This window comes from Rana temporaria, chromosome 6, assembly GCF_905171775.1.
Source record: "Rana temporaria chromosome 6, aRanTem1.1, whole genome shotgun sequence".
Classification (NCBI taxonomy): domain Eukaryota; kingdom Metazoa; phylum Chordata; class Amphibia; order Anura; family Ranidae; genus Rana; species Rana temporaria.
The window spans coordinates 13,702,224-13,724,841 of record NC_053494.1 but is presented as its reverse complement, the minus strand read 5'-3'; the positions used below and the strand labels follow the sequence as shown (position 1 = coordinate 13,724,841).

Genomic DNA, 22,618 nt, shown 5'->3' with positions numbered 1-22,618 from the left:
GAATGTAAACATTCCTTGTGACAGGTACCCTTTATAGAGGAATCAGGATCTCGGGCCAGCCAGTGGAAGTGCTGACTGGTCGCTCGGGCCTTCCCGGTGGGACGTCGGACCTAGGTTGAGCAGCGGAAGGGGGAGAGAGAGAGAGAGAGAGATATATAGATATAGAGAGAGAGAGATATATATAGATATAGAGAGAGAGAGATATATATATAGAGAGAGAGAGAGAGATATAGAGAGAGATATATATATATATATATATATATATATATATATATATATATATATATATATATATATATATATATATATATATATATATATATATATATATATATATATATATATATATATATAGGAGAGAGATATATATATATATATATATAGGAGAGAGAGAGATATATATAGAGGAGAGAGAGAGATATATAGAGGAGAGAGAGAGAGAGAGAGAGAGAGAGAGAGAGAGAGAGAGAGAGAGAGGTATAGAGGTAGAGAGAGAGGTATAGAGGTAGAGAGAGAGGTATAGAGGTAGAGAGAGAGGTATAGAGAGAGAGAGATATAGAGAGAGAGAGAGAGGTATAGAGAGAGAGAGGTATAGAGAGAGAGAGATATATAGAGGAGAGAGAGAGATATATAGAGGAGAGAGAGAGAGATATAGAGAGAGAGAGAGAGATATATATATATATATAGAGAGAGAGGTAGAGAGAGGTAGATATATATATATATATATAGAGAGAGAGGTAGAGAGAGAGGGGTAGAGAGAGAGAGGGGTAGAGAGAGAGAGAGAGACACAGACAGAGAGAGAGAGAGAGAGAGAGAGAGAGAGAGAGAGAGAGAGAGAGAGAGAGAGAGAGAGAGAGAGAGAGAGAGAGAGATAGAGAGATAGATAGAGAGATAGATAGAGATAGAGAGAAAGAGACACACACACACACACGTAGAGAGATAGAGAGATAGATAGATAGAGATAGAGAGAAAGAGACACACACACACGTAGAGAGAGAGAGAGAGAGAGAGAGAGAGAGAGAGAGAGAGAGAGAGAGAGAGAGAGAGAGAGAGGTAGAGCGAGAGAGAGGTAGAGCGAGAGAATTGGTCGACCCCTAGATAAATGTGTGAAGGGTACGATCTGCTCAAAACTGGTTCAAGGCTTTGAATATGCTTAGTAAACTAAATTGCTGTACACACTGATTTTCTACAAAGCTATGTACAAGGGCTTTAAGGTTCCCCGATACACGCCTATGCAGATACAATCCTAGACAAGACTGCACAGAGAAAGAACTGCATACAAAATGTAAGCTCTCATCTCAAGCAAGTTTGTGAAAGGTCAGGGAGAGAACAGACAACAACTTAACAGATCGGTGTAAAAGGGAGATGTGATTCAATAGAAATGTACATAAATGTGCCCATTACACAGCCATATAAGCCCGCTGCATACATCTGTACGCCGTGCGCTCAGTCAAGGTGCCTCTGAAGTGTGACGTCCCACTCTAATGGGGTGACCAACACAAGTGAGGAAACAAAGTGAAAGCTCAATAGTTATTTGAAAGGAAACCTTGCAGGAGGTGAAAAAATAAAATATGTAAGCAGCCACTGCAGCCCAGCTTTTGAAAATGCTAGTTGTCTGGCCATCATGCTAGCATCTTTAGCATCAAAACTTTCTTTGTTAAAGATCAAGCAAGCAGCAAATTGTGAACTCCTGATCCAGGTCACAGACACAAAAGTATTGCTCTCTTGACAGCCAGGCAACTAGCATCCCTCAGCCGGGTGTTTGGAAGCCGTGTACTTGTTTTAGGTCAATCTACATACACAGGAAAGCTTTTCATCAGTAAATTGCAGCTCTGTAAACTATTTTCTCTTTATTCCAAACCAGAACTAGAGATTTAGACAGCAGTTTATGGAGTCTTAAGGGGAGATTTACAAAAACTGGAGAGGGCAAAGAAATCAGGTACTGCTCTGCATAGAAACCAATCAGATTCAAGGTTTTACTTTCAAAGCTTAAAATGAACAAACCAAAGTTCAAACGAACACCATGCACAGCTGCACCAGATTTCTGAGTGATCCAGTTTTAATAAATCTCTCCCTGCCACATCAATAACAGTGAGGCAACCTTCAACATGACTATACAAGGATTATAACATCCCCATGTGTACAAATTATTAAGAAGCTAGAAAGTCAGTAACAGAAGACATCAAGACAAGCTATAGAGAGACTCACCTGCACAGGGCTGGGATTGGCGTGCTGAGACTGCTGCTGGCTCTGGGTAGGGGTGCTGGATGGCTGTGGGTGCATCTGAGCTGCATGATGGGAGTAGGACTGGACTGCAGCTGTAAAACAAGCAGAAAACGTGTAAGGGGTAAGACCTCATTCAAAAGATCAGTGCAATAACCCCTAAGTTTCAATAGGAATTCACACTAATTCAGGAGGATAGATTCCGATTGGCAGTTAGTGTACTTTTATCCCCTGAGGAAGCCACCTTGGCGAAACATGTAGGGATAGGACATTCTCCTGTGACCACCACCTTTACATTTTGGGAAACCAGCGACCCACCATTTTCAGTATATGCTTGGATAATCAAAATGTATTGAATATATATATATATGTGAGTGTGAGTGTGTTATATATATATATATATATATATATATATATACACACACATACATACATATACACACACACACACACACATACATACACACACACATACAGTGAAACCTCAGACTGCAAGTAATGCGGTTAACGAGCATTTCACAATACAAACACTATATGTTTAAAAATCCTGACTGTTTGCGAGTGTTTCGCGAAATGAGCAGGATTCAAGCCACAGCGGTGTGCAGTACCGCATTTGGCCCGAGGTGGTGGCCAGAGCAGAGCCGAGTGGAGTGGAGATACTCCGTTCCTGAGCCTTTCCGAGTTCAGCCAAGCTTTGAGGCTCCGACGCCCCTTCCACCTCTGGCCACATGCAATATTGCATGCCATTGAAGTCAAATGCGGAACAAATTATTTTCGTTTCCATTGACTTCTATGGGGAAACTCGCTTTGATATGCAAGTGCTTTGGATTACAAGCATTCTCCTGGAACGGATTATGCTTGTAATCCGAGGTTCCACTGTATATTGTTCTGATGTACTATTTGTTTTCAGCACCGCTATAATCCCCATCCTCCTTCCCTTTGCCATTACTAATAACTGGGATGAGGCGTGTAATCTTTTAGAAACTCTTTCCACTTATTTTATGGAATACACCTGCATGAATTGTTACCTTCCACAAGTAGAGAAGACTTACCATAGAGGGTTTGGGGAGTAGGCTGATCTGTTTGTTGGTATTGAGGGTTGGAAGAAGAGACTAAGGCCTGGGGATGGTTTCCTGATGTCAGCATGCGCGGGTTACCCTGCAGCATCTGTGCAAACATAGGCTGAAAGCAGAACAAGCAGACACAAGGTTACAATAAAGTACTGCAAACAACGCTAACATGCAAAATAAGAGCCAAGTGGCAGATGTGGTGAAGATTTCCTCATGCAGGACTGGGGGGGTGGTTGAAATAACTTTAGTCCCCCACAAAGCAGTTACATCAAAAATGAAAAATAAATCCTGCAATATCCTTTACCATCTATGCCATAGTAGTGGATTTAAAAAAAAAAACGTCTACTACCTAAATACACAAGCTTAGCCACTATTGCTACCTATACCCACCTGCGATGCATAATGAGCCATGGGCTGCATCATTGTTGGCTGCCCTGGGAACTGTTGAGGGCTGTACGAGATGTAGGAGGAGTATGGTGTAGCTGCTACCAGGGGGGGCCCAGCAGCCGCTGCGGCCTGCATGATGGGCGGTGCTGCATTTTGCTGCTCAGCTCGTTGAGTAGGGCCTACGAGGCAGGGAACGGTTCATTTAGAGAATTTCATAAAATTACCACTCTAGTGTTTCCCTGTCTATTCACATACAAAGGTCAAGCAGAATCATCTGCAGGGGTGGACATCTTACCTTTTGCTCTGTATTTGCCCTGCTGACCTGGTACAGAGTTGGACACAGGGTACTGGTACATTTGAGGAGCCTGGAGAAACATCCATATGAAAAAAAGATTAGACACCACCTCTGCTACGCGTAATCCAACCTAGTACAGATTTACTAAACAAGTATTCTCCCTACAAGCAGCTGCAATTTATGGGTAATTGGCCGTTTAGTGCTGCGTAGTGTTTCGCTCCGAAATGTGCAATTTATTGCCCCAAAGTTTTATATCTACGGAGAAGAAAAATAAAATTGGTGCGCTCAAAAACCACATTGCATGCCAGTGTCCAAGGAGAGTAGGTGCAGGTAGGATGGAGTTCGTCTCACAAAAAGACAAAAATCTATGACTGGCCTATAAACTGATCTTGTCAGCATTTTCATTTTAAAATGTGATAGTTTTAAAAGTGCACACTGGAAGCCTTGCCTGAAACCTCCGATTCATTTCACTCTAGAGAGGGGCTTAGCCAAAGAGACTCATCAGGTACAATGCACATCAAACCGCTTGCATGGCTACTTCGCCAACTTAACATACCCATTCAGGCCAGTTCCTGGTCCGCCTTACAATCAAGCAAACTGATAAAGATCCCCCCCATCACAAATCTCCCTAACGAGGGGCTTTGTGATGGATGACCTGATATGGGGGCGGGAGGATCTGTGATGGAGGAGTCTGATGGGTGGGTTTTGCGATGAGGGGAGTCTGAAATACTAATAAGTTTATGTTGATTAAAATAGTTTATTTTAATTAGTTTTTTTTTTGCGCTACAAATAAGGTGTGCATAGGATTTTGTTCATATTTGTTTAAAGCGGATGTGCCATGAAAAAAAAAAAAAAAAAAAAAAATTAAAAGCCAGCAGCTACAAATACTGCAGCTGCTGACTTTAATAATAGGACACTTACCTGTCCTGGAGTCCAGCGCCATCCGCAGCAGAGGACGAGCGATAGCTCGTCACTCTGCTGCCCCCCCGCCATCCCCAGTGAGGGGAACCAGGAAGTGAAGCGCTCCGGCTTCACTATGGCGCATGCGCGAGTTGCGCTGCGCCGCTGATTGGCTCCCGCTGTGCTCTGGCAGCCTAGTGTTGTTCCCAGAGCACAATGGTGGAGGACGGGAGGTGATGTTCTGCCCGAGACTATGTGGCCGGAAGTGGGTGCAAATACCTGTCTTTAGAAAGGTATCTGCACCCCCCTCCCCCTGTAAGGTGTCAAATAAGACACCGGAAGGGGGGTGGGGGGGGGATCCGATCAGCGCGAGTTCCACTTTAGGGTGGAGCTCCGCTTTAAACACTATAGTCCGGCCCCCCAGTCTGAGGGACCGTGAACTGGCCCCCCCCGTTTAAAGTGGTTGTATAGCCTTTTTTTAAACTTTTACCTACAGGTAAGCCTATAATAAGGCTTACCTGTAGATAGAGAATCTCCCCTAAACCTTTATGGTTTAGGAGACATTCCCCTCGCAATGCCCTGCCGATTGCAGCGGCACATGCGCAAGAGGGGGGGGGGGGATCTTTGGCTAAAGGACCTTGCCGAATTGAAGTCTCCCACGCGCATGCGCGGGAGTGACGACATCACTGCTCCAGCCAATCACAGCGCTGGAGCAGCGATACCTGGAAGACACGCCGAGTCAAGATGACATCTCGCTCGGCGTGGACCAAGTTAAAAAAATAAATACAAAAATAATTGCATATGCGGGTATACAACCGCTTTAAAAAGTTTTAGGACACCTGTCCTAAACAGTGCACATTTAGGAGATCTTTACTGAATTTATAGGCAAACCTTACCTATAAGAATCAACCAAGGGAGTTTACTCCCATTTTAAGTGTTAGGATCAGGATTCTTAGTGATAGGATAAAAAAAAGTCACATGTGCACCAAACCTACTGTACACAACTCAGGGGTACAAATACAGCACCAACCTACCACAGTGTTTCAGGAGCTGTGAAAATAAGTACTGGTAAATTCAACTCGCTCAGTTCCTCAGCCACGGGTTATCAAGATTGATTGGGCTTACAGAATCGGTAGCTGCAGTAAAGAGAAAAAGAAAAAATACCTGCACAGCGGGGCTCATATGAATCTGATGAATATATGGAAGATATGGGCTGTACACCCCACTCTGCATTGGGATAGTGGTGGTGGTGGAATGATTCCTTGGTCCAGGAGAGGTGGGCGTGCTCGTTGCTTTGTTCTATTGTAGGAAAGAAAAGAAAAAAAAAATCAAGTTTAGCTTTCCAGAATTTCAAGTGGCTCAGCTGGTCAGTGCACTGAAGCAGACAGATAAAAAAAATCTCATCCCAAACATTGAATTTTTATTTTATATGCTATACCAGTGGTCTCCAAACGCCCACCAATAATGGGGCACTACTCCTGACCATGTAGCCTGTGGCCATGTTTACCCTCAATGATGCAGGGCCTGGGAAATGTTCTATCCCCACCTGCCACTATCTGACCCCTTAAAGTCGAGTAAAGTAGCTCATTATTTGAAAAGTTAGAGACCTTGCCCTGTTCCATACAATTCAGTTTATGAGGACAGGTCAAGAAAAGCACGGCAAACAAATCTTGCAGCATCCCCCCCCCCCAATACATAGGTAAGCAGGGTATGACTAGGACCAAAAAGTGGCCCTTTAAATTTGCATGAAAATTAAAGTGTTTGTAAGCCTCAGTCTTGGAATCTGAACAAAGCACATATCTGTAGTGTTTCCTTCTCTCTCTCTAAAGCTCCAAGTGTCATTTCTCTCTGGTGCTTTGTTCTTTTTACCAGCACGAGTCACTTCTGAGAAGTTCACCCAACAGAATGTGCGTGTTTGTTTTCTTGTGGAATTCAACCACTGCAGAATGCCCAGTACCCATGCCATGTAGAATTAAAACCTGAACACAGCACTTTACAAGTCACAACTTTATTCCCATACAGCCCAAGCGGCTCGCACACATCCATGGCATTTCAGTCATACCGAGTGTCACTACTCAGTTTGGGCCAAATTAGCAAATGTTTGAAAGCCAGGTCAGAAAATACACTGCCCTCACCACCGTCGCCCATAGAGGTGAAAACATCCAGTCTACTGGTAATATTGGCTTTTACATTAACCACCTGCTAATACTAAAGTACACGCTCCACCACATAACCAAAATCCTAAAAACTAAACCGCTTCTATGCCAGTGCAAAATCACTGAAACCAAATATTAGCAGAAAGACCACCCAACTTCGGTAGAACTTGTCATAATAAAGTACTCACCACTGCCAGAAGGGACTTGGGATTAAACTCCTTTGCATTGGGATTCAAGGTAGATTTCTTTACTTGGCTATAAAAATAAGATAAAGTTACAAATTAAAAAAAAGAAAACCATAAAATAGTTCTGTGCCATTAATATACCAATAATAAAAGTACATATAGAATTACAGATTATACACACACCACAATCACAAATCGTGCACATGCAAATGTTAATTTAGCAACACACATTTAAATGATAAAAAAGTGCAAACACATATTGCAGCAACTGAGAACAGCAACAAATCTCATCACATACTCATACACGACTGGCTCCTCTTTCTCCTCTACTTCCGTTTTGCCCGCCGGACTGCCTGCCTCCTCCAGGGGCTCAATAATCTCGCACACTCTATCCTCTTTGACCTCTTCAACCGGCTCCGGAACCTTCTGCCCCAAATCTTGGGGTTCTGTACCATCGCTGGCAGGCCCCTCTTGTTTCAGGATCTTTGTTTCCAAGGGCTCTTTTTGTCTTGGTGGGAAAGATTCCACATTGGGTTCGGGACAGGCACTAGGCTGAAGCTAAAGGAAAAATAAAAGGCATTGAGGTAAGGTTACTAAAACATCCCAAAAAAATTCTGTGTGCACACAGCTATTGATCCCTTGCCACACGTGCAAAACGGGAACCAATTGTTTTTGCATCTTCTCTACCTATCCAAAGACAATGCATTCTCAACGAACCAAACGGCTGACTAGTAAATTGCCTGTTTTAGTTATACAAAAGCTTCACAAAAAGCGTAAAAGGTTGTCACCATAGGGTGAAATAACTCACCCGAAACTCGGCTCCAAACTTGCGAAGTTCATCCAGCTGATTCCTCTTCTGCTCCGTTTGCAGCACTAAAGATAAAAAAAATAAAAGAATTTATAGAAACACAAAAAGCAGAATCCTGCCAACATGTCTTGACTTTCCTAGTCCTAAGAGACACAAACCTTTAGGAGGCGGCTTGACATCAGAAGGTGCAGTCTGCTCCAATGTCCGGCTTGGCTCTTTTACAACAGAAACCTGAATCTCTTTACCTAAAAAAACAAGATTAAAAAAAAGCTTTGACAAACTGATACTTGTAGGGAAGAAAAAATACCCCCCCAAAAAAATTCTATCATTAAAGCCACCCTACAGCAAAAAAATAAAAACCTACAATTGTCCCTGTCCATGCAGGAACTTCTAAACTGACAGACAGAGCTCATTCTAAGGTGTTCACCACCAAAGCCTCCCATCGTAGGAGCATGTAGTGCGGGGAAATGTGGAAACTCGCATTGCCAACCCTCTTTGCATGGTGCTCATGCAGACCCTCAGGCTACTTTGAGTGACTTGGAAGTGGCTCTAAAGTCAAAAGGTTATTTAGCGGACATGCATTTCCTGTATCGAAGTATAAAACCCTTTCCCTGCTAGTAATGTTTGATGCATCTTAATAAAAAAAAAAATATAATATATATATATATATATATATATATATATATATATATATATATATATATATATATATATATATATATATATGTGTATATAATCCCACACCCTTTTACTAGCTATTCTCGCCTTGAGCCATTGGCTGTCCATCAAATCCTGTGAGGAACAGTAGAAGGGTCCAAACTGCACCATGAACCCAGCACGGTCAGTTGCTGATCCTGTCCATACTGGGCCACTTTTTTTTTTAAAAGGGTGTTATGAAAACAAAATTTTTATTTCTCCAATTTAAAAATCGGTCATTCAAGAACAGAAATGCAATATATTGCAACTTACAGTTCTTATATGTGGCAATTACATGGTTCTTTTTTTCTCAAGTCAGGAACATTCAGCACACACACAAAATAACTGATGATCCTGCCAAAAAGTGTCACGGTTACTTCCTGTGAGCTGCTCTGCCTAGCCAACTACCAGTTGCCCCAACCACAATGTAAAGGATTAAAGACATTTGTGGTCCCATATCTGGAGAGAAGCAAAAGTCAGCCATAGATCCAATTTCAGCCAGTTCATCAGGGATCAGCCAAAAATCAAACAATGCATGGGCTGGCTGATGAGATCCTGCAACCGATTTTGGTACAACCAGCATGTCGGCTCTGTCAAGCACTTGATGCCAGTGGCTATAGCCCCCAGCAATATTCACTGTCCTCCCAGCAGGAATGGCTCCTCTGGGGAACACAAAAGCTCCACAGGAGGGATCCCCCCCCCCCCCCATTAACTAGGTTGATGGGGAAATATTAGCACTTTTGTTTCCTGTAATCCGAATACTGCACCAGGAAAGCAGTGACATCACAGCCAAGTTCCAAATCCAGCAATAACACCCCCTTGCTCCCACGGCAGCATTAGTCACCTGCCAGAGATGCTTTAATGCCCAAGCTCCCAGTAGGTAGGACACGGCACAAATGTAGCCGAGGTGATCTTTTACCCATGCATAAACTTGGTCTCCTGACCCACCAAAAAAATAACTCCCAGGTTGTGTGGAGTATTTAAAATAGGTGTTCATCAAAAATTGTTCTGGATGGTTAAAGGTCTTCTATAAAACCCCATTCACACTTTATATAGAGGAACTTGTGTGTCCGCTCATAATTTTGAATGGGAGATTTTCATGCGCCATTCACTTCTATGTGCACAAGTCGGCCAAAAGAAGCTTGTGCTCCTTTTTGGGCAACAAGCTTCAGCCAACACTAAAGTCTAATTTTGCAGCAATTGCAACTCTTCACGCGGGGGGGGGACCACATTTGGGGCGCCATTTAGAATGAATGACACCAAACACGCACTCCGATCTGTAATTGCAGCCAGAATCACAGCAATTCCAAATCATGAAGTGTGAATGGGGCCCAACGTGCTCAAACTGCATTAGCACAATAAAAGCAACAAAGAAAAATATTCAACAGCTAGAAGCTTACCCAGCCACAATAACAGCATGCATATAAAATATTTATTCAAATATTGATCATTAGGACAAGGGCTCTTTAAGTGGGGAAAGAGGGGAAGGCAAAAGTTACAAAGACAGTGAAAAATTCACACCAAACCTGAGTAATGTCAAAACTACATAAATGCCCGCTCTTTTGTCACTTTGAAGAAAACCCATTCATGATTGGGCAAAAAACACCCCAAATAAAATAAAGGAATGCATTTGGTCACAAGAGAAAATCTGTGCAAGCTTACTTTGGCAGTCTGATTCTTAAACTTGATGGTCAGAGGTAAATCATGCAAGAAACTGCGTGACCGAACACAAATTACCATGGTGTGCGCCAAATAGTATTAAATGGCAAAGCCAACTTCTTAAAAAGTGTCAATAGTCACAAGGTCGTGTTATGTGTACTTGGGCGGATCATTAGTTCATGGTGCCGACATCTCAGCATCTTTTAGAGCAAAGCAGTCAGAGCACCAGTGTAAGGATTCAGCGGGGCAGCTACCAGAGCAAGGAGAGTAAGTGCTAGGATATAGTTTAGGGATTAGTGTTAGTCAGATTAGTTGGGGGGGGGGGGGCACTTAGTTTAAATTCTAGGGGCTGAGATTACTGCAACTTTAAACATTAAAGCATGGGTTAGATATAGAAAGGGTGTGCAAGCGCGTGCATGTGAGGGGGGGGGGTGCAAGGTATTTAATCTGAAAGTGAAGCAGGGGGTATTTTAGTGTTCGGATAGGTACGTATCATGACTGGTCCCGTTTACATGCTTGGTGGCACACTGAAATCAACATGCAGCAAATGAGGTGGTTGCATCATTTAGGAAGACAATTAACCCTAAAAAAAATTAAAACATTTTGTGTGTGAGAATATACCACACTAATTATAAACCTTAAAAGGGGTTATAAGGGTACAATTGTTTTCCCTAAATAGCTTCCCTTACCTTAGTGCAGTCCTCCTTCACTTACCTCATTCTTCCATTTTGCTTTTAAATGTCCTTATTTCTTCTGAGAAATCCTCACTTCCTGTTCTTCTGTCTGTAACTCCACACAGTAATGCAAGGCTTTCTCCCTGGTGTGGAGTGTCGTGCTCGCCCCCCCCCACCCTTGGGCTAAAGGAGAGTCAGGACAGGACGCTCTACGTTTCAGATATAGAAAGGAGCTGTGTGTTAGTGGGCGTCCTGACTATCCTGTAGTCCAAGGGAGGGGGAGCACGACACTCCACACCAGGGAGAAAGCCTCGCATTACTGTGTGGAGTTACAGACAGAAGAACAGGAAATGAGGATTTCTCAGAAGAAATAAGGACATTTAAAAGCAAAATGGAAGGATGAGGAAAGTGAAGGAGGACTGCACTAAGGGAAAGGAAGATATTTAGAAAAAAAAAAAAAAAAAAAAAAAAAAAAAAAGAATTGTACTTTTACAACCCCTTTAAATCCTAATTGGTGCTCAGTGTTAAAATAGCAATTTAGGGAATTCAGTCTCAGCCAAATTATTATGCAGTTTCCTATGCCAATGCGTTCGTTAAGGGCCTGGGGGTGGCTGTTGGAAACAATAGAGAACATCCACACATTTGTCAGTCCCATTACATACAAGCTTTGCATAGAGAAGTAGGTTATAAAAAAAAAAAAAAAAAAAAATTAAAAGTCCCTCGCTTTGTGCGTTCAGATAACTTCTACCGCCCAAAAATTATTATTTTTTAACGGTGTGCAGGGATAGCCAGACTGATGGTCAGAGAGGCCTATGGGACGTCTTCTCACCTTCCCCAATAGTGGCGGGAGCGGCAGCCTTCGGAGAACTGGGTTTGATGACATTGGTTTCTGCTGCAGGTCGGGAGTCTGGGGTAGAAGCTTGAGAAGAGGAGTCCATAGAACTGGCAGACGAGACCGATTTAGGAGACAGAGGTGTGTAAACACGGGAGGCAGCTGAGCGAGAGAGGGGAGAGAGAAGAGTTCAGTCACCAATCTTGGGAAGGAATGAGATTTATAAAAATCAGCCGTTAAGCAAAACGAACCTGAAGGGGAAGTGGATACTTCTATAGGACGGCTGGATGGGGAGGACATGGTCTTGCTACCCCTCATCGGGCGCTGCGCTTTGGGAGACATCTTTGAATACCCTGCTGGAAAAAAAAAAAAAAAAAAAAAAAAGTACACAGAGGTCAAATACAGGTAGAAGACACATAGGGAGTTGCTAAAACTGGAGAATGCAAAAATCTAAAAAACAAACAATCAGCTTACAGTTTTATTGGGCAAAGCTTAACAGCAGTTCTACGGCAGCAGGTCGGCTCCCCTGTGCAAGAGCCCGTAGCTCTACATCAGCTCTCGAAGTGGCCACTAGGGGCATGTGCGCGCCGCCGTAGGCGCACACGCCCCCGACTCCCAGCTGGCGCGATCGCCGTCGGGCACACGCGATCGCTCATTACAGAGCGAAGACCGGGAGAGAAATGCTGATCATACAAAGTCCCACCCCGCCTACAGTTAAAACACACCCAGGGAACATACTTAACCCCTTCCCCGCCCCCTAGTGTTAACCCCTTTACTGCCAGTGGCATTTTTATAGTAATCCAATGCATTTTTATAGCACTGATCGCTATAAAAATGCCAATGGACCCAAAAATGTGTCAAAAGTGTCTGCCATAATGTCGCAGTACCAAAAAAAAAAAAAAAAAAAAAAAAAAAAAATGTTTTAATAAAAATACCCCCTATTTTGTAAACACTATAACTTTTGCGCAAACCAATCGATAAACGCTTATTGTGATGCATATTTATAAAAAAAAAAAAAAAAAAAAAAAAAAAAAAAAATATATATATCGGCCTAAACTGGAAAAAATGTTTTTATATATTTTTTGGGGATATTTATTCTAGCAAAAAATATTAATTTTTTTCAAAATTGTCGCTCTATTTTTGTTTATAGTGCAAAAACTAAAAACCGCAGAGGTGATCAAATACCACCAAAAGAAAGCTCTATTTGTGGTGAAAAGGGGACGCCAATTTTGTTTGGGAGCCACGTCGCACGACGTGCAATTGTCAGTTAAATCGACAGTGCCGAATCACAGAAAGTGCTCTGGTCTTTGACCAGCAATATGGTCCGGGGGTTAAGTGGTTAAAGGGGTTGTAAATGTAAAAGTTTTCATTTTTTTTTATGCTAACTTTGTACAGATAAGGACCTCCGGTTTCCCCCCAAATCATGGAATCAGAGGACCAATTGCATGAAGTGCTCGATCCTGTTCCGATCCATGTTATGGTTGCTTCCCTAGCAAGTTTGACATGACACTGTTCCACCACATCGCTCAGCAGGAGACAAATATTTAATGAGGAGTGAAAGCGCTTGCCTCCGGCAGCAAGTGTGCTGTTGATGAATGCCATCATTACCCACAGTAGAGGGTGGCGAGGGGGCACCTGTCAGAGCAATGCTCCCGTCTATGTGTTCATGTGTGGATTAGTATGACAAAGACCCAAATACCTCCATTGATGTTTCTTTGCTCAGACACAGGACTGGAACTGGTTTCTGGATAATGCTGCGGAGTACTACGAGAAGGCAAGGGGCCCATCCCCGATCTTCCACCCCTAGAAGAGTTTGTTCGGAGTCCACCACGTGATCCGTCCCTCACACGCTGAGGCAGAGGAACGTACTTCGCTTCCCTGAAATAGCAAAAAGCATGAAACACATTCTATTTTTTATATAAAGCCAAACAAACGTCTAAAAAAAAAAAAAAAAAAAAAAAAAAAAAAACCCACACTAAAAGCCCAACGCTATGAGGGAGATATACTAAAACTGTAGAGTGCAAAATCTGCTGCACTTCTGCATAGAAACCAATCAGGTTCCAAGTTTAAAGACTCATACACACGATCGGATTTTCCGACTGGAATTGTGTGATGACAGGCTGTTGGAAAAAAAACACCATTTGTACACTCCATCGGAAAAATTGTTGGTCAGATTTTTTTCGGAGACAAATGTTGGATAGCAGGCTTTAAAATTATCCGCCAACAATTGTGTACACACGATTGGAAAATCTGACAAAGCTCCAAAGTAAAAAAACACGCATGCTCAGAAGCAATTCTCACCATAACACAAGATTAGCAGAAGTTGGCCAAAGGGTCACGCTATATATAAAAAAAAAGCGTCGCTTTTGTTGGCCGACAATTGGCATGCAATACAAGTTCCTGGCCAACGCCCTTCGGACAAAAGTCCTGCGCTTTGTCTGCAGAAAATCTGATCATGTGTACGAGGCTTTATTTTCAAAGCTTAATGGAACAAGCTGAAGTTAGAAGCAGATTGGCTACCACGCACAGCTGCACCAGATTCTGAGCGCTCCGGTTTTATTAAACCTCCCCCTCTTTGCTTCCATCCTCCATCTACAGCCATGTTATAGCTAAAACCTTCCTTTAACGCCAGGACAAAATCTCCCTTACCGGGATCCAAAGCTTGGGCTGTCCCGGTCAGAGGAAGGACGCTGGACACTGCTGTGCTTCTCCTCGTCCGTTCTGCCATCATCGTTTTCTATGGCGATCCGCGCTCTGTACTGTGGGCTTGATTCAATCTCGCGGGCAAGCTGGGTAGCCCTCGCCTCCCGCTGCCTGAACTCATCTGAGTTATCCTTTTCTAGAGGCACCCTGAAAACAAAAACAGGATGTAAGCACAACACATACAAGATTAATACATTAGGGGGGAAAATAAAACTCATATGGGACACTCACGTGTAAGAGGACAGGCTACTGTCATAAGTTGTCTTCACTCCATAGTTGTCTTCATTAAATTTAAACATATCATTGGCATCCCATCCATTGGACTGCAAAATAAAAAAAATTGTCAAACACAGAAGGACTAAAAATTGAAGCAGTGATTGGAGCGATAAAGGGATTTACCATGACTGACAATAGTCTCATCTGCAAAGTTCAATTACCAAGTAAGCTTGAAAAAGACACCGAGCTACTTCCTCAATGGAACATTTACAGAACTTAGACCTTGCCGTCCATATATGCCACACTCACCATGTCTGACTCCAGGTCATAATCATCGGGGTTAGTCTCTCCTCCATCCCAGCGCATTAGAACCTTATCCTTGTGTTCCCCGTTCACTTTAGAGTTCGTGGCAATGGCGGAATCTGTAAACTTATCTACACACAAGAACAGTGCGTCAAAGAAGGAAATACCAGTGAAAGAAAAGGAAATGCTGGTAGAATTGCCAGTACACTGCCTACCTTTCGTGGCATAATTGAAGTCCACATTGTGGAAGTGAACGAGCACAACATCGGAGTGTTTGAATATCATGGTGTCCACAATGTCCTCACGCTTTGGCCCCACGGGTTGCTCGCCCGTCTTCTTGTGCACAGCATCAACAGCCAGCTCAAACTGCAGGGAAAAAGAAAGACTCCGTTCCAACATTTGCAAAAAAGTAGTACATGCAAAACCGATCTCACCACTAATGCGCATTTGCTACTATTTTGCAATTAGCCTGCAGAACATTGCACTGCATAGTTCCTGCATGGTTTTTCCTCAACCTCAGGTCTGTATGGGAGGTAAAGCCCCCACCCTTACGGGCCTGAACATATTACAGATGAACTACAGCTTGAAAAATCCTCAGCATGCTCTGCAAAGTCTCAGGCGCAACGTCAAAAAACAGGACTTGCAGTCATTTTCAATGACTGATCTAGGACTTAGAACGCAGCAGTGGTGCTGTAAAATCTAATCACACTGTACCTGGATTGGTTTACCTCTGCATGCAGCAAAACAGGGAAACTGTTTAAGTTTTTGGGGATGTTATGACTAGGCTTCACATCCTATGGTCTAAAAAGTGACCTTCGCCTATAGGCCTCATGCACACAGCCTTTTATTCTTTTACTCTCCTAGAAGTCAGAGTTTTTGTAGAAAAACAATTTGGCGCTTGTAAAAGTGTATAACGCTCACACAAGCATTTAGGTTTGTTTACAGGTGCCCAGAAACAATTTTTTTTAATGGCTACAATAAACTAAAGCAGAGTTCCACGGTCTTTTTTTAAAAGCCAAACTTAGGATCCTAATATACATTAACGCCATTTACGATTTTAAGAAAGTTCACAGCTCTAATAAAACATATTTAATCAAAAAATACCTTATATTTTGCTGTGTATGAAGTTCCCATAATGCTTGTGGGCATGTGAAGCCCAAAATCATTTACAGGGTATGGTGCGGCTGAATGACCAGCATGCACCACAGGAAACTTATCACGCTGACATCACAACGGGCGGCGGCGGAAGTGCCCGCCTGTTGTGATGGCAACCACGATAATCACTGGAGCCATCACGTCACTTCTTGAATATCACGATAAAGAGCAGCCACAGACTGCTAATACGCGTGTGTGTACACATACATACATATATATATATACACACACACACACACACACACACACACACTTTCCATTCCACAATCTATATGCTGCAAGAATGACTTTGACGACAAGTTCAAAAAGTGGGTGGAACTCCACTTTAACACTCAAGCGCTAAATGCACCCATTACAAGTCTCAAACATTTTTCCCTGCCCAAACTCTGCTGCTCCTAGAAGAACTGGCTTTTTTTCCCTCTTGCCTCTACAAGCTACGTGCATGGACACATGCTAACATGCAGGGAAGTTTATTAGCAGGGGGGGATGGGGAAAACACACAAGCCCCTAGGAGCAGCTGCAAAAACATCCAGTGTGCACAAGGTCTTAAACCTGTGAGGTCAGCCAACTAAACTAGTACATGATGCCCGTCGCCTGGCATTGCTTACCTTGGAGCTCAGGGTTTTGAAGACTCCTTGGTACGTGGTCCCATTTTTCACCTTAACGTCACACGTGGAGCCCTTTAAATTAAAAAAAAAAAAAAAAAAAACAATGTTTAACCATATGATTAACAGATAATCTGGTAGTAAAATGGACCATAAACTCCAGTTGATCCAAGAAAAAGACTTGGAAATTGTATTCTAAAACACTCCAGATAAAAAGCATCCAATGGGGGACACACATACACACTTTGATAATTGATCATTTTCTTTTAGGATTGATTCTCCCCATTGGAATAATATGACCTATAGAAGACAACCCATTTATACCAATATGCCAAACATGGAGAAGTGGATTCTAGTTACAATAGATGTGATTGATAACGGACATTTGTTTTTCACCATATAATCTCATAATAGGATTGTGTGAAGTACAAATTTATGAACAAATCTCAGTGCTACAGATGGATGATACAGATCAAAACTAAAATTAATCTGAAGGAAAAGTTAAAGTGATAAAGGTTAGATTTTATCTTTTTTTTTTTTTTTTTAAATATGTCATACTTACCCTCACTGTGCAGTTTGTTTTGCACAGAGTGGCCCTGAACATCCTCTTCTGGGGTCCCACGGTGGCTCCTGGCTCTTCCCCGCATCAGATACCCCCCTCTGGGAAGCGCTCTCCCAAGGGGGTTACCTGACAGGCATGCTCCCGTGTCCAATGACGTCCGTAGCCACCAATTGCAGGACTCATCGCCACCCCCCCCGGCGCCCGCATCATTGGATTTAATTGACAGCAGTGGGAGCCAATGGTTGTTCTTCCATCAATCTATCCAAGTGCCGAGAACCCGTGAAGAGTGACGGTGGGATTTCACCCACGGAAAAATTGGGGCTCAGGTAAGTAAAAACGGGGGGGGGGGGGGCCGGACACCGCAAGGTGTTTTTTCACCTTTAGTGAGAAACTTATATAGCGCAACACATGCAAACTGAAACGCCTCTGGGCGCTTGGTATCCATTCCCTGGGCCCTCAGAAGAGATGGGTCCTGATCTTTCTCCTGAAGGCCAGGTGGTTTACCTCCAATCGGATGGCGGTTGGTAGAGCGTTCCATAGTCTGGGTCCTTGGACTGCAAATCTTCGTTCTCCTTTGGACTTGTATCTGGCTTTGGGTATCTGGAGTAGATTTTGATTGGTGGATCGCAGAATGCGATTGGTGTTGAGCTTTTAGTTTCTTGCATAGATATTGGGGGGCATTTCCCAGAATACACTTATGCGTTAGGCAGAGTGCTTTGAAAGTGATTCTTTTACGGGCAAGCAATGAAGGGATCTCAACGAAGGTGAGATTGATGCCCATGTTTTTTCCCAGTCACAAGTCGATCGGATGCATTAAGGTGAAAAAACAAAAAACAAAGGCTTACAACCCCTTTAAGTCCATTTGATTGTTTGCAAATTCAACGGGTTTGATTGAATTGCATATCAGATTAAAAAATAAAATACAAATTTATAAAGCATGTGGCCACTATGAAGATTGAACAGTCCCGATGTTTTAATTACATATTCTATGGCTGACTAGGTTTTCAGGCCTGTGCCCATCTCTTAGGGTCTTTACAAGCTACAATCCCAGCAGCACCTGAGCAAACACGGCTTCTTCTCCGCACGCCTGAGAAATACTTTTGTGTCGAGGCGAGAAGTGGAATTGCAAAACGAATGAAGGTTTCAAAGGTCACAAGCACCTTTACTTAAAGTGACAACCATTTTAGACACGGTTCTGCCATGGGGCCCTTTAAGACACAAGATGCCTGTTGAACATTGGTGCTTTGGTGTCATTGCCCAAAATAACTTCATTTCATAGGCCATGACTTTAGGACTAAACCCCACCTCCATGCAACATTGCTCCTATTGACTGCTAAATACATATCAAAACTTGAGTTGTGGAGTGGTGAGTGACTAGAACCCATCACACAGACGACAATAAAAACTTATATGGCTTCAATCCTCCACTAGTAGAAAGAGGTCATGCGGGTTCAAGTTTCCTTTAGGCTGGTGCCACTGGGTGTACATTACTTGTGGCGACAATTTAAGTGTCATCACTCACTACTCCTACACCCGGCATGTGGGGAGAAAAGCTACCAGGAGCCGGCGCCAAACCTCAACTTCAAGAAAGGTCTTTCCCAGTAGAGGTCAGGGCAAGGAGCCCGTCCTAGACTTTGTGGTGCAAAATCTATTACATTATACAAAAAAAAAAGTGTTAACTTAACAAATTATAGTGCGTTTTTTCCTCAAAAATTTAAATGAATTGCGATGGAAAGAGCACTGTGCAAATAGTGCAACATCCGCAATTTTATTCTCTAGTAAAAAATTAATATATAAAATTAATATATAAAATATATACCGTATTTATCGGCATATACCGCGCACTTTTTTGCCCTGAAATTCAGGGCAAAATCGTGGGTGCGCGATATACGCCGATACCCGCGCCGAGTTTGAACTACTGCGCCGGCATATACCGAGCGCAGTACACTCGTGTATAGTCGGGCAGGCTCGGCTCCTCTCGCAGTCACGTCCTGGATGTAACCGCGAGAGGAGCCGAGCCTGCCCGACTATACACGAGTGTACTGCGCTCGGTATATGCCGGCGCAGTAGTTCAAACTCAGCGCGGAGGACACCGCAGAAGGACGCCGGACCCGAGGAGGACATTACCGAAGCCGCAGACGGACACTGGACCCGACGAGGCCGCCGTGCAAGACACCAAAACCGTAAGCACGAAAATGTTTTTTTTTTTTACAGGAATGCGGGTCCACTTTAGGGGTGCGTGCTATACGCCGGAGCACGCAATAACCCGATAAATACGGTATATATTTATTAATATTTTAACTTGCCACACAAGTGTCATAAGGTTTAGTCTTTAAGTGGTTAAACTTCCCTCATTTACAGACCGAAGTTCATCCCTTTGATCTAAAAAAGGATGAAGTGTTACAATGTTACTCCTTAACTCTATCTAAGGGCCCTTTCACACGTAAGGACAGCAGTCTGTATTTCATCCATCCGTTTTTGGATGAAATACGAACATACATTAATCCCTATGGGATAGCGGGTGTCAGCAGATTAACATCTGCCAACACCCGATGTCATCGGTCCCCGCTATGGTCCGATTCTGCAGATGGAAGAAAATCCTATTTTTCCATCCGTCTGCAGAGCGGATCGGGTGAACACAGACAAAGTCCATATTCATCCGATCCCCCCCATAGGGGAGAGCGGAGATCTGACAGGGCGGTCCCTGCACAGTGTGCAGGGAGCACCCCGTCATCTGCCGGCTACGCAGGGATCAACGGAGCGATCCCCACTGAGCAAGCGGATAACATACGGATCCTCACAGGAAAAGGGCCCCAAGCGCTGGGAAAGGGCCCCAAGCGCTGGGAAAGGGCCCCAAGCGCTGGGAAAGGGCCCCAAGCGCTGGGAAAGGGCCCCAAGCGATGTTAAACTTGGCAGGCTGTCTTTTTTAGATAAGTCAGCTGTGAGCAGAAAACTGCATAGAAGCGGGAAAATGCTTTGTTTAGATTGTCGGAGTGGTGGGGGGGGGGCAAATAAATAATAAAAAAAAAAAATCGCGTTCTGATTCTTTAATGAGTAATCATGCACCTCTATTGGCTACCAGCATTAAAAATAAGCTTCACCTTAACCAACTCCATTCTTTTTTTTTGCTGCTCTTCTTCCTTCTACGTCTAAAGTAGTCAAAGTGACAAGTTAACCTTATTATTACGACAGTACAAAGAAGTTCTATAGATGGAAAGAACCCATGTCCGAGACCCATTGATGTGCCGCTTTTTTCGGATGCCCACTATGCATGGTGTAATCCAGTGTTTCTCAATTCCAGTCCTCAGGCCCCCCCAACAGGTCAGGTTTTCAGGATTTCCATTATTTTGCACAGGTGATTTGATCAGTTTCACTGCCTTAGTAATCACCACAGCCTTTTCATCTGAGGGAAATCCTGAAAACCTGACCTGTTGGGGGGGCCTGAGGACTGGAATTGAGAAACACTGGAATCAAACATTCCAAATTGGCGTTGCAGCAAGGTCACAGAGGTCAGCTGTAATAAAATCTGAATACTCACCACAACAGCAGTTAAAAAATGCAGCATTCTCGAATTATTATACACGCCTTCAAATACCTAAAAATGACAAAAGGTGAAAAAAAGTGGTCACTTAATGGTGTCGGTATTCTAGCATGTCGATCCCCATAACAACCATAGCAAATTACCACTTGACATCCGGAAGATTTAAATCCCCCCCCCCCCCCTAATGACAAGGCCATTTTTTACGACACGGAACTGCTTTACTTTAACAATTGCAGTGTCATGCAAACACTGTACAAATAAAATTATCTTTTTCCCCACAAAAGTTTGAGGCATTTGATTTATTTTAGTGCTGTAGACAGCAATATTTACTGGCGTATACCGCGCACTTTTTTGCCCTGAAATTCAGGGCAAAATCGTGGGTGCGCGATATACGCTGATACCCGCGCCGAGTTTGAACTACTGCGCCGGCATATACCGAGCACAGTACACTCGTGTATAGTCGGGCAGGCTCGGCTCCTCTCGCAGTCACGTCCTGGACGTACAGGACGTGACTGCAAGAGGAGCCGAGCCTGCCTGACTATACACGAGTGTACTGCGCTCGATATATGCCAGCGCAGTAGATCAAGCTCAGCGCGGGAAGAGGGGATCGAGCGGGGAGGACACCGCAGAAGGACGCCGGACCCGACGAGGACACCACCGAAGCCGCAGACGGACGCCGGACACGATGAGGCCGCCGCGCAAGAAAATAAAATAAAACTAAATACTAAAATGTTTTTTTTTCACAGGAATGCGGGTCCACTTTAGGGGTGAGCACTATACGCTGGAGCGCGCAATACCCCGATAAATACGGTACTTTCTGCTATAAAATCCTAATAAGCGTATATTGATTAGGCATATTTTATTGCATCTACCAACTATGGGATATATTAATTACTGCCATTACTAGTATAAAAATGCCATCAACAACTTTTGCAATATTGCAGCAGACAATCTGACACTTTGGGGGAACCAGTGATACTAATACAGAGATCAGATCTAAAAATATGGACTGTCACTGTACTAACACTGGCTAGGAAAGAGTTAACATGATATTAAAAAGTTTCCCCTTTGTTTACACCCCCCACATGTCTTTCTTACCTCCACCGTGCAGTTTGTTTTGCATAAGTATCCCCACCCAGCATTAGATAACCCCCTCTGGGAAGTTTTCTCCCGAGGGGGTTTCCTTGCGGGCGTGCTGCTGTCCATAGACGGCAAGTGTATGACTCGGCAACGCATTATTGGATTTGAGTGACAGCAGCAGGAGCCAATGGCTGGCATCAATCTATCCAATGGAAAGCGGAGAACCTGTGGAGTGCGACGCCGGATCACGCCCATGGAAATTCAGGGTTTAGATAAGTAATGGGGGGGGGGGGGTGCAGCAGACACTGCATGGTGTTTTTTCACCTTAATGCATAGGATGAATCAAGCTGGGGGAAAAAAAAACACACACACACACACACACACACACACACACACACACACACACCCCACATGGGTTTACAACAACCCCTTTAAATATCTCGGGTGACCAAAGGTGTAACTGTGCCTAGCCAGTGTTTTGGTGACCTGTACAGGCTTTTACTAGGGGGAAGAGATTGATTTTACACCCTGCTTTGCATAATAATTTTATGGATATATATTCTGTTTA

General features: G+C 43.5%; 1 protein-coding gene across 4 annotated transcripts in view; it reads right to left on the bottom strand.

The window, feature by feature from the left end:
- Nucleotides 1-22,618, bottom strand: part of ATXN2L (ataxin 2 like) — a 43,031-nt gene that overhangs the window by 5,526 nt on the left and 14,887 nt on the right. For 2 of the 4 annotated variants that reach the window (XM_040356262.1, XM_040356264.1), the window contains exons 3-20: nt 20,968-21,024; nt 16,871-16,942; nt 15,323-15,473; nt 15,114-15,238; nt 14,820-14,911; nt 14,535-14,735; nt 13,585-13,763; nt 12,137-12,238; nt 11,883-12,047; nt 8,183-8,269; nt 8,025-8,089; nt 7,515-7,774; nt 7,220-7,286; nt 6,040-6,174; nt 3,976-4,045; nt 3,684-3,859; nt 3,276-3,405; nt 2,209-2,318 (exon numbers count right to left, since the gene is read on the bottom strand). In XM_040356262.1, the coding sequence (XP_040212196.1) occupies nt 2,209-2,318; nt 3,276-3,405; nt 3,684-3,859; nt 3,976-4,045; nt 6,040-6,174; nt 7,220-7,286; nt 7,515-7,774; nt 8,025-8,089; nt 8,183-8,269; nt 11,883-12,047; nt 12,137-12,238; nt 13,585-13,763; nt 14,535-14,735; nt 14,820-14,911; nt 15,114-15,238; nt 15,323-15,473; nt 16,871-16,942; nt 20,968-21,024 (2,244 nt within the window). Of the gene's footprint in view, nt 1-2,208; nt 2,319-3,275; nt 3,406-3,683; nt 3,860-3,975; nt 4,046-6,039; nt 6,175-7,219; nt 7,287-7,514; nt 7,775-8,024; nt 8,090-8,182; nt 8,270-11,882; nt 12,048-12,136; nt 12,242-13,584; nt 13,764-14,534; nt 14,736-14,819; nt 14,912-15,113; nt 15,239-15,322; nt 15,474-16,870; nt 16,943-20,967; nt 21,025-22,618 lie in introns of all 4 variants that reach the window. The other 2 variants (XM_040356261.1, XM_040356263.1) reach the window with 1 other exon arrangement.